The following is a 13,007-nucleotide window of genomic DNA, read 5'->3' as shown; positions in this document are numbered from 1 at the left end:
CACTTTATAAATAGTTGCATAATCCATTATTTGGGTGTTTCACAATAATTTCTTTTTAGATATTGTAGTATTAAACTTTTATAAATAATGCTATGAAGGACAGTTGAAGGAAATTTTACAAAATAATTAAGTTTCAGCATAATTTGAGTAAAAATCTGATAATTTGTTTTTATAAAATCAGTCATAATGTCTTACAGTCATTTCTTAAAATATTAGATCATGTGGAAAAAATAATCTCATTATGTTGTGATTAAACAAATTTTGAGTCTATGTAATGCTGAGTGCAACATCTGAAGACAAAGTGATAATGATAATGCAGGTTGATTAGGAGGGTTGCTAAAATGGTGAAGACTTTCAGAATTGTTTACTACAATGAGTATATTATGAAGAAATTAACAAGAAAAGAAAACTAAGTTAGGAAACACAAGCAATTTTTACATGTTTGAAAATGTACCGTGTCTTCCTGATACCTTTTCTCACTTTTTCCCCTATTGTAAATACTCTTTAATTTATAATCTCTTGCCCCTCTTTCTACTTCTTTCCAACCCTTCTCCCTTCCTTCTTCCCAATTTTTATTATTTATTTGTTTACTTACGTGTTTATTTTTAAGATTTAACATATTATTTTATCTTTATTACTTTCTTTAAATTGCCTTTCCAGAGATATTAATGTTTATGTAGTTTTTGGCAGAATAACATTAATACCCCATGTTTATAAAGTGGTTTCCCATTATCTCCCCTGATCATCAGAAGAGCTTGGTGAAATAGACTGAGTAGTTGTTACTGGTATTTGATAATAGGGATAGAAGGATTAAAGACTTTCTCAAAGCCTCAAGAGCAGAGACTAGAATCCAGGCCTTCTGGTGCCCAGTAGAGCTCCCTTTCTGTGAGACCAGATTTGCTGCTCTGCTCCAGTATTAGGGTTCCAGTTGCTCTCCAGATCCCAACTTTTAATTGAGCATTGTCTACGCCAGGAAGTGTCTTAGGTTTGGGTGGAGAGGGGAGGTAAGCATTATAGACATAGACTTTGCGGTCTTAAGAGTTTATCTGACTTAATGGGAAAGATAGGTAGTAATTAGATAATCATGCCAAAAATTATATAAACTCCATGTTCTATGAAAGACTTTAAAGAAGTGACATTTAAAGCTAAATCCCAAAGCCAATCAAATAGCAAATATATTTGAGCACTCATTACATGCCAGGCAGTGTATTTAGGCACTTAGGATACAGATTTGAACTGGACGCCATCCATGTCTTCAGAGATCCTATGTTATAGTGGCAGCAGGCAGACAATAAACATAAAATAAGTAAGAGGACTTAAGGTAATGTGAGAAATTCTATGAAGAAAATGCAAAATGATATGATAGAGATAATATGATAGAGATTGGGATTGGCCACTTCAAGGAGACATTTGAACAATACTTGAGCCATGATGATCTTTTAAAGCAGAATGAACATCTAGTGCAAAAGCCCTCATAAAGGAGGAACTTACCTGTTAAAAAGAACAAGAGGAAAGGCTATTGTGACTGGGCATAGTTAAGGTAAGTTGGGGAGGAATAGAGGAAAACAAAGTTGGAGAGGTAGGCAGGGCCCATACCATAAATCCTTGTAGGCCATGATAAGTTTAGGTTTTATTCTGTTTGCATCGGAAAGCTATTGGAGAATTTTGAGCAGGGGAGAGACATGAGCTGATTTACATTTTTAATAAGATTGCTTTGGCTGTGTACAGAGGATGGATTTTAGAGAGGTAAGATCAAAGCAGAGAGACAGTGTAGTAGAACAGATGAGTTGTGGTGGTGGGTTTGACCTGAGTTTTAGGAGTGGACAGAATGATAAGTGGTTGAATTTGGTATATATTGTCAAGGTAAAGTTGACATTGGTTGTTCATATGTATTGGATCATTGCTAGGTGTTTTTTGTTTTTGTTTTTATTTTCTTGAGCAACTTGGTGCCATTTACTCATAGGAAGAAGACTTGGAGAGGATCAGATTGGGGGATAGCGGGAAATCAGTAGCTTTATTTTGGCCATGTAAGTTTGAGATGCTTAGAAGACATGTGAGAAGCTGGGTATAAATTATTGGAGCTCAGGGGAACAGTTGAGACCATAGTGTCAACTCTGAGTATTCCTTACATCCCCAGGAAGAATAGTGCATTTCTTCTTCTGTGTTCTCATAGTATGTTTTATCCCAGGGATATTTTTTTCATAACAGTTGTTGTGTTGCTTTGGTGGTTTGTGTCTGTCTTTTCCCACAGTCTGGAATTTTGTTGTATTTCTCTCTGTGGTCTCAGTTTCCAGTACATAATAGATATTCAGTAAATGTTTGATGAATAAATCATGTTTATTTCCCGTCACCACATTCGGTCAGTTTTACCTGTCAAATGTCTAACAAATCTATTTCTTTCTTTCTATCCTCATTGTCTTAGTGCTGATCCTCATCATCTCTCATATAATTAGTATTAACATTAATATTTTATTTGAAAATGAGTTCCACATAATGTTTATTTGAGAGGTAGATGGTTTCTGGAATTGAATCAGTGGTTTGAATGTATCAGAGTCAAGGTGTCTGAATTCTCTTGGCCTTTGCCTCATAAGGAAGGAGAGTGATGCTGAATTTAGACTGAACAGGGGCAGTAGAATTTAAATAGGGCCTAAGATTTAGTGATGTTATTTAAGTATAGGGCAACTTGAACTTTATTTAAATTTAATAAATTAATGACGATTTTTAAGATAGGAAGGTGAGTATAAAAGCAAAAGAGCATAAAGAAGATTTTCACCAGTCTAAAGGAATATGACTGGACCATACTTCAAAGGATCTGGCAGGAGCACAAAGGATGGGCAAATATGGGAGAAATTATGAAGTAAGTGGATAACTGGCTTGAAAGTGAACATAAAGAGTGAGAAGAGGGATTAAGGAGACAGATGACTGACTTCAGGCTTCTGGGTATACTGAATTCTTCAAGGCCTTTCTTGAACTCTGAAACATGGAGTCTTAACTGAGTATCTTGGACTTATTTATAGTGGTCTGAGAGAATTTATGAAAGTCCTTAAGAGTTATAGTTTATTGGACTTTTAAGTGACATTAATTTGAACTTTTTACTAGTTGGGAACATTTTGGTCCCATAATCCATCTTTGGTGCCTTTCACCTAATGCTGTTCTAAAATAAGTTTAATTTTATTATATACTGGGCAATGAAGCATTCTTCATATTTAATTTCAAATCAAATGTTATGAATTTATTTTAACATCTTTACTGTATTAGGTTTGAGTGTTCCGTTGAATTAAACAAGCTAATAACCCTTTTTTTTAAGGTACAGCAGGGAAGAACTGGAAATTCAGAGAAGGAAACAGTGCTTCCATCTACAAAAGCTGAGTTTACTTCTCCTCCTTCTTTGTTCAAGACTGGACTCCCACCAAGCAGGTTAGTGAGATATTGATGATTCAGTTTATTGAAGGCATTGGTATCTTCACCTTTAGTGCTATATGAAGTATAAAAACTCTGAATGATATACCAAAAAACTGGAACATTCTACTTGGTTTTAGTACAAAATGGATTCTTTGTGAAAAACTCTTTTGGGTGCTATTTCATCTAAAAAAATCTAGGTAAGCAAGAAATGAATAATGGAATATAGTTACATGTATATATAAAGAAACAACAATCTCACATTCAGGACAGGTGGTGACAACAATGGTCGTGCTGTTTTCTGTGCTTATTATTCTTACATAAAGAATAATTGAACTTCCTAAGTCAAGATATACTGGCCTAAAGATGTTTCACTGATTTTAGTAAAAGAGGTTGTAGAAATTTCAGCCTGAGAAATTTTTCAAATTAAAATCATTTTCTTTTCTTTCTTTGGTTTGTTGTGATAATACCTAACTTTGAGTTCTACACGGTACCAACTGTAAGAGGCAAAGATGTTGGCAAATGTCCTTTTAACTTAAACATCACAAGTGATTAGCCCATTACCAGGAAAATGGTAAAGGATAAGCCAAGACTAGGGAAGTTTTATGTCAGCAGTTTAATCTTGGGTTAAAGATGACTTAAACCAGTTATTTCTGTGAGCCTGAAACAAGTCAGTAACTCAACTATTACTAGTTCTCAGCCAGATCATTTACCTTTTGTGTTACTTACTTAAATTTATTTTATGTAGTTTCCTGGTTTTGTCATTCTGATATTTCATACTATATGAATGCAGAAAGAAAACTTGTAATTTAGCCCTAAAATAAAGAGTTTTGAAACTTTCAGCCAAAATTCAATATCATAAAGCCATCTCAGATTTTGACTGTCTCTTCCTAACAATTTCTAGTCATGCATATATACACTACCAAATGTAAAATAGATAGCGAGCGGAAAGCAGCTGCATAGCACAGGGAGATCAGCTCGGTGCATTGTGACCACCTAGAGGGATGGGATAGGGAGGGTGGAAGGGAGACGTAAGAGGGAGGGGATATGGGGATATATGAATACATATAGCTGATTCACTTTGTTATACAGCAGAAACTATAATACAACATTGTAAAGCAATTATACTCCAATAAAGATATTAAAAAAAAAAACATAAGGGGAAAAATGACTAAATCACAAAAACAAAAAACAAAAAAACAATTACTAGTCATGGACTTTTCCAAATAAGGTTTTTTAAACCAAATGCAATCTCATAAAAGTGTTTGTCTAAGAAGTTATGATAGCTGAGGAGTATTGATTCTTTTAATATGTAGTATTCTTTTTTTTTTTTTTTTCTTCATATTTTAAAAGAGGCCAACCTTCATTCATTGAGTTTATGGTGTTCTGCATTGTAGAATGATATTAAGAGCTTGGACTCTAGAGCCAGACTTCTGGCTCAAATTCTGGCTCTATTACTTACTAGCTGTGAATTACACTAGCTGTGTATTACTAGCTAGTGTGTATTGGGCACATCGCCCAATCCTCTTGTTCTTTCATTTCTTGATCTATAAAATACAGTAATAATACTACATAATACTCTCACTGAATAGTTATGTATATTAAATGGATTAATTTATGTAAGGTGTTTAGCACAGTGGTACATACATAATAAATATTCTATGGATGTTTGTTATTATCATAATTAAACTAATTGAACTTTTAAAAATCAATAGCAGTTTTTCTGTGTTTTGCCCACTTCCACCCCCCTCCCCTCTTTTTTAAAAATTTGGGCCAGATTATATAGGACATTGTGCCATTATAAGGGTTTTGGCTTTCCCTGTAAGTGAAATATATGGGGAGTCACCATCAGATTTTGAGCAGAGGAATGAAATAATCTGATTTAGGTTTTTAAAGTCTTTAAAGTTAAATTAAATTTAACTGCTTTATTAAGCTCAGACTACAGAGGAATTAAGGGCAGTAATGGGGAGGCCAGTTAGGAGGCTGTAACAGTTATCTAGACAAGAAATAATGGTAACTTAGACCACGGTGGTAGTGGTGCAGATGGTGAGACACAGTCAGATACTGGATACATTTCAGAAGACATAAAAGATCTTTTATATCTGAGGCGGAAAAGACTATAGGAGGAATGCTTTTTGGAGGGAGGAGACCAAAAGTTCAGTTTAGAATCTGATAAAATTGAGGTGCCTACTAGTTATACAAGTGGAATATTTGCATGGGAAGTGGATAAGTAGATCTGGAGTAAGGGGAAAGGTATGGACTGGAGGTACAAATCTGGGAGTGATCAGTGTTTAAATAGTACTTAAATGAATCTGTGAAATTGAATTAGATTGTAAATGAGGTAAGTATTAATAGAGAAGTAGTAAGAAGACAGAGCCTTGAGGCACTCCAATGCAGGTCAGAAAAATAAGGATGGAACAGTAAGAGGAGACAAGTAGAGAAGAATGACTAATCAAATAGGAGGAAAACCCAGTGTATGTCTTGAAAAGGGTGTGTTTCAAAATAGGAGGAATGTTTTAACTATCAAATAAATATTGATTGGCCAAGTAGAAGAGGACTGGGAATGACTGTTGGATTTTAAAATGCAAAGGTTGTGGTGATTCTGACCAGGACATTTTCAGTGGTATAAGGTGAAGATTTAAAAAAAGACTTTGTGGAATGGATTCAAGAGAGGATAGGAGGAAAGGAATTAGAATGAACAATTTTTTGAGTTTTTTTCTTTTTTCTCTTTTGAGGGGACAGAGAAATGGGACAGTATCTGGAGGGAATTGTGGGGTCAGGAGGAGGGTTTTTTGCCAAAATGAAAGAAATTACAGCATGTTTTTATATTTATGAGAATGAGTTACTAGAGGGGAAAATTGATGATGCGAGAATTGAGAAGGGACAGTTGTTAGAGCAGTGTCCTTAAGAAGGTCAGAGGGGGTGGGATGTAACATGCAAGTGGAGGATTTAGCCTTAAAGAGAAGCATGGACAATTCGCTCATTGTAATAGGAGGAAGGGCAGGTGAAGGTAGGTGGGTGGTTAATGGTGATGGAAACAACTGAAAGTTCTCTTTCTGATTGCTTCAGTTTTTTCCAGCAGCATAGAATGCAGACTTATCTGGTGAAAATGAGAATAGTGGAAGAGGGTGTTGAATGTTTGAGAGGAGAGGAGGCCTGAAATAGTTATTTAGAGGTGTGTGAATAAACCCGGGGGAAAGGAGCAGGATTGCTAGGCAGTTACCTGGAGGGAAACGTGGGGTGAAGAGATGGCTTTTTTTTCCAGGTGGGAGAAATCACAGCATTTTTATATGCTGATGGGAATGAGCAGAGTGAAAAATTTATGACATGGGGAGAGACTGTACATTTCCAACTTTTCTTGAGGTTAATGGCCATAGGTTGAAAATGAAACAAGTCAGTTTGTTTGGGTGTGTTTGTCTTTCCCTTGTCAGGTATTCACGTGTTCATGAAGAGTAGCTAGAGTTGGATTTAGCAGGGGTTGAAGTTATACCAGGCAAATATGCCCAAGGGAGAGAGGGGCAAGGAAGGTGAGAGTGTACTTGAGAGAGTGATTATAATGATGGATCATGGATCTAAGGAGAGATGAAGGAGAGATGGATAAGGAGTGATGGGAGGACACTGGTGGATAAGGCACAGTAAGAAGGAAGTAAAAAAAAAAAATGTCAAAAATTAGCAGATTCATCACTTATGCTGAAAAGAATGGATAATTACCACCACAGTTTGTAGAAACAGACGCAACATGTCAATACTGTCACTTTTGGATGCAGAGAACAGTACTCATTGCTCATTAGAAAAGTTTGTTTTCTGGATTCATCTTCGCTTGATGGAAAGGATACTTCTCAGCCACTGTGAAGTATTTCCCTAAATATCTGTGTTTTATTCTTTATATTTATAAAGTATTTCCATTTTATTCTCTGTATTTATGGAAATTAGATGTTTTTGAAAGTAAAATTTTATTGACTTTAGGGAGAAGACAATAATGTCATGTAAGTCATAATAGAGACTGTACAGCAAATATTTAGCAGTAATGAAGTGTACTACTGACCTAATCACTGTATTTCTGTTGTTTAAAATCTTAGATTGCCATATTAATATATAAATGGCTAATGGTATGTTTACACAGAAAAATTTTTTTTTAATGGTTCTTTGTACTTTATCAGTAGGAATGTTGGATTTCTAACTTTCTGTACTGCCCAGCAAATTGTTAATATTTGATATATCAGAATGTTTTGTTTAATCTTTAAAAGTTTTCATATAGATCAATAAGCAGAATGTTACCATTACTACCAGCAGCCCCTGTTGTGCCCCCTTCATTTATTGTTTTCATTTTTTTAATGTTTTATTTTGAAAAAAATTCAAACTTATAAAGAGTTGCAAGAAAAGTATTAAAGTCTATACACTGTTCACTCAGATTCACCAGTTATTAACATTTTGCCATATTTGCTTTATAATTTCTCAAAAATATTTTTTTCCTGAACCATTTGAATGCTAATTGTAGACATTGTGCCCTTTTACCCCTGAATACTTCAGCATATATTTCCTAAGAACAAAGACATTGTGTTCCGTAATTATAGGAAACAGTTAATCAATGTCAGAACATCTCATAATGAATCAGTACTTTAATATACAAGCCATAAATTTTGCTGATTATTTCAATAATATCTTTCATGGCAGTTCTTTTCTTTCCTCCTTGATTTAGGATTCAGTCCAGGATTATTCATTACAATTAACTCTTTTATCTCTTTATTCTTTTTTGATCTGGGACAGCTTCTTGAACATTCTTTGTATTTGTTGACATTGACTTGAAGAGTACAATCTGGTTATTTTGTAAATCATCCTTCAGTCTGGGTTTGCTTGATGTTCCCACGTTATTAGATTCAGGCTTTGCTTTTGGGGCAGGAATACTACATAAGTAATGTGGTGTTCTCAGTGAATCAGCCTGTAGGTACATGATGTCAGTTTGTCCCATTATTAGTGGTGATAACTTTAATTACTTAGTCGTGGTGGTGTCCTTTGCGTTTCTGCAAAGTTATTGTATAAATAAGTAATCTGTGAGGGGACTGCATAAATATTCCATTTGTCTTTGAACTTTCCATGAATTTTAATGTCCGTTTATGATTTTTGATTTAATCTATTATTACTGTAATGACTGAAAATAGTCATTGTCTAACTCTGTTATTCCTGTTACGTTTATTAGTTGGCATTCTACTTTAAAAATGAGCTTTTCCACCTCCCTCACCTACTTATTTATTATTAGACTCATTAATTTTTATTTTATGTGTGAGTGTGTGTGAGGCTTATAAATGGGGTATATAAACTATATATATACACATACACACACACATATATACGTATACACACACATATATATATATACTGTAATTCATATTGATGCTCAAATTGTTCCAGATTTGGTCCGTGGGAGCCTCTTCAAACTGGCTCCTCTGACCTTTTGACATGTCCCCATCATCTTTTTTTGAGGATTTCTTTATTTTCTGATGTTTCAGTCTTACCGTTGTACTTTCCCTGCCCCTTCCCTAGAAGCAGCCATTTCTTGAAGGAATCCTGATGCTTTTTAGTGGGAAATGGTAATTAGAAACCACAGTCTTGGCAATAGTTATGCTCATTGCTATTGGGGTGTCACTATTTCTAGGTCTTTTCAACACTCAGAGCTAGGAAAAAGCAAGCAATTTCAATGTGAAATTGCCATATGTATGTTATTTTTATAAAATTTTAGTCATATAGTCATGTTTCTTTTACTTCTAGTTTGACACCACAGGTTCTACTCCTCTTTCCCTATTTTGTATTGCATCTTCCTTTTTCCCACAGTGAGAACCTAGTTCCAACAAGTTCAATATATACACTCATTTGCTTAATACTGAAATAACAGACAAAATAGATTAGAACTGTGCACCTACCATTACAAAAAACAAACCTATTAAATAGAATTCAATATTTCTTTCAATTTTTCTTTTTCTTAGATTGAGGGTATATAGTCAAAATATTGTGTTCAGAAATTTCCTTCAGAGTGGTTATATACATTAATCACTTAAAAGATAATTTGATCCATTGTTTCTGTTTCTGTTCAGTATTAGCATTTCTTTTCCTCCATGCTTATTGACTTACTTTCTACATATCTAGAACATTTAACTTAGTTCCAAAGGCAAGACTATCCAAAAGTATACTCAGATTAGTCACTCTTTTTGCAATTTTTTTCACTCCTGTCAATAAACCGTTTCATCTAGTTACTGGCTTAGTCTTCCTGTGTTGTTTTTTTTTTTTACATAAATAAGCAGCTACATAAACATGTTTTTCCTATTACTTTGAAAGAGTGTCTTATTACTCCTTTAAAGGATTGGCAAGAGTGTAAATAGGTGAACACCAGGGATAAAATTAACTTTTATTAGAATTTTACTTTGAAAGACTTTAATTCTGAAATGGAATTTTAATGAAATATATGTTTAATATAGGCTTTTATGAAACAGTGTTGCTGTTAACTGGTTACACTAACAATATTTATTTCTATTATTGAAGAATTAGGGAAAGAAATACCAACATTTCAAATAAGGTTTTATGAAACTGCAGAAATTAATGTTATTAATTTGTAAAAGCACTGAAATTTATTTCTGGATAATATATATAACCTGAAGTAAGCCTTTGGTTCTTTTCTCATTTCTGCATTTTGACATCATACTGTCTATTTTGAGAAGTATTTCTAAAAATATTCTAGAATTAATAAAATGTTGATAACAAAGACATCTATATTTGAATACCACTAGCAGTCTTAGTTCCACAACAAGTATTTCATATAACTTGAAGAGAATGATACTATCGGAACATGCTAAAGGACTTTAGAAAAAGCATGTCAAGGAAAAAAGAAACAGAACAAGGGGGGTCAGAGACAACAGTATGTAAGAAAAAACATAGAAAATTTATCTCACCAGAAACAGCACCTCTTCTCAGTCTCAGACAAGTACTGCCTCCAAAAAAGCCAATTCAAGCGTTGGGAAGTGGCAGGATCAATATGGGAGGGCCGAATCACCTGATCTAAGGTAAGGCTATTTTTAAACATTGGATACTCCTGATGTTTAGGTCATCAGTGTTATTTTATCTTATTAGAAAGATAATAAATTTTGACTAGGCTGTACCATTTTCCCCCCTGAATTACACTGTTTCAGTATAGAATTGAGGGTTTTTACACTTACCTTATGAATCAGCCCATATCACCTCATGTCTCGCCCCTCGTCTCTCTAGCTTTTTATAACATAAATTGCCTGGAACCATGCTAATGGGTGCTCAATAAATGTTTTCCTTCCCCTTGCTGCAGGTTCAATTTTCCTATCTTGTATCATACCCTATTCAAAAACCCCTGGGTGCTTTTCACTACCTGGAATAAAATTGAGCCCTCTGAGCCGGTCTTTAGGACCTATAAAATTGGACGCCATTGAATCTTTCCAATCTTTATTTCCCAACTACAGTGCATAAACCTGCCATTCTATTAAGTGGGTCTAGGAAGTACTGTCTCCCTTATTGTTGCTATGCTTTTTCTTCATACTCCACCCTCCATAGAATTTTGGTTTGTGTTCTAAATCTTAAATTTACAAAGCATACAAAACCTTGGATGGATATTGTAAACTCTCTGAGCCTGTGAAAATGGGAATAATAATTTCTATCCTAAGTGATGTAATGAGAAGCAAGTGTGTTAGGGTATGAAAATGCATTGCCAACAATGAGCAGTTATACTTTGCTTGACTGTACAATCTAAGCAGTTATACTTTGCTTGACTAGAAATACAGACTAAGATACCTTCTTAATTTATCGTTTGAAGTTTTAAATAAGGTAATAGTATATGGGAGTGTATTTTGTTTGTTTTTTTTGGTGAATTTAAAGCTTTCTTCCTGGGCAGCTTGATGCTGTATTAATGTGTGTTTTGTTTTGTTTTTTATGTATTTATTTTATTTTATTTTTGGCTGCGCTGGGTCTTCGTTGCTACGTGGGCTTTCTCTGGTTGTGGTGAGCATGGGCTACTCTTCGTTGCGGTGCGCAGGCTTCTCATTGTGGTGGCTTCTCTTGTTGCGGAGCTCGGGCTCTAGGCGTGCTGGCTTCAGTAGTTGTGGCTCGCGGGCTCTAGAGTGCAGGCTCGGCTCGGTAGTTGTGGTGCACAGGCTTAGTTGCTCCACGGCATGTGGGATCTTCCCGGACCAGGGCTCGAACCCGTGTCCCCTGCATTGGCAGGCAGATGCTTAACCACTGCACCACCAGGGGAGTCCCATGCTACTATTACTTTAACATCTGAAATTTCTTTTATATAAACCATTTGACTTATAATTTTTATCTTAAAATAGTTATGCTTTTGATATAACAGTTTATTTCTTGAAATAAATTGGCCATTTTATAAGGAAAATATTAGTTTTTAAATCTGAAAGTGATACATTTCAGTGCTTAGACTATATAACTTCCCCCTCGCTACCCACCCCCCTGCCCCCCCGTACCCCAAAAGATGGTTTGGTGACTCAGAAAACTCCCTATTCTGATTTTGTGATTAGTCTCAGGGAGTATAGGTAGTAGGAAATTTGACACTGTATTTTCAGTGTGTATTTTGTGCTTTTGAAAATTAAAAAGAAAAAACAACTGTAGATGAAAGCTACATACACTTTCTTATAGCATAAGATAAAAAATGAGATTCCAGCTCTTGTAATTAATGTAACTGAGAAATGGGGAGTTTTTTTTAAAGCATTCCTTAACTCTCTTTGTAAAGAACGATTAAATGATGGTTGAGATCCTTTTCATAAATTACTGTATTTGGAGACCCAGACTTTTCTCACCCTGTTACTCTTAATTTATATATTATAGTGTTTTTTTAAATCTGTAAACTAACTATAGTATATAACAATAACATTTTATTGGTGCAAGTTTGTTTCGTACAGATTTGTAACTCTTGTAAAGCGAATTAGTGAGAAGAATGAAGTAGTTTTAATGAACACAGAAAATTGGAATAGGCAATATGGATGATTGCTATAACCTTATGCCAATGTCCAATTTATTTCTGTATTTTGTTTCCATTTTACAGTCTTAAACTATGCTCCTTTTAGGTAATTAGTTGCAAATTCTAGGTTGTTTTATTAAGCTTGTTTTCCAATATCAGAATACTTTTAAACTAACCCAGACTCTTGAAGGAGGAATAGTAAAAATTGCTTTACAATGTAGAATCACTAAAATATTTAAACCTGCTTGCATGTTTTATAATAGACAAACAAAACTTAAAAGTGGATGTTAAATGAACATTAAATCTAAGATTGACTCCCTCATTTGTTCTTGCTGCTTACTATTATGTCTTGATGAAGTCGTTTACTGAAAAAACGTACCTGTACTTCATAGCATTTGAGCACTCTGAATGCATGTTGTTATACGTGTAGCTTGTAAGATTTTGTGTGATTGGACATATGAAGGCCTTTTTTTTTTAAATTACCTGTAGAAACATATCTTTTCCTATCAGTGATACATTTAAAAAATGCAACTAAGCATAAATATGGCTGGTAAAGCTTTATTCCAAGCTCTGCACAAAAGTAAGTAAACTTGGCTGCCCTAATAAACACAATTTATGTCCT

General features: G+C 34.5%; 1 protein-coding gene across 43 annotated transcripts in view; it reads left to right on the top strand.

Annotated features, from left to right (window-relative positions):
• Window positions 1-13,007, top strand: part of FIP1L1 (factor interacting with PAPOLA and CPSF1) — a 68,380-nt gene that overhangs the window by 17,203 nt on the left and 38,170 nt on the right. For 25 of the 43 annotated variants that reach the window (XM_082390646.1, XM_082390647.1, XM_082390641.1 and 22 more), the window contains 2 exons: window positions 3,308-3,417; window positions 10,344-10,451. In XM_082390646.1, coding sequence (XP_082246772.1) covers window positions 3,308-3,417; window positions 10,344-10,451 — 218 coding nt within the window. The remainder of the gene's footprint in view (window positions 1-3,307; window positions 3,418-10,343; window positions 10,452-13,007) is intronic. The other 18 variants (XM_082390622.1, XM_082390624.1, XM_082390649.1 and 15 more) reach the window with 3 other exon arrangements.

The sequence above is a fragment of the Balaenoptera borealis genome (genome assembly GCF_965194805.1).
Source record: "Balaenoptera borealis genome assembly, chromosome: 4".
In the NCBI taxonomy this organism is placed as follows: domain Eukaryota; kingdom Metazoa; phylum Chordata; class Mammalia; order Artiodactyla; family Balaenopteridae; genus Balaenoptera; species Balaenoptera borealis.
The sequence above is the reverse complement of the archived record's forward strand: the minus strand, read 5'-3'. Positions and strand labels throughout refer to the sequence as shown.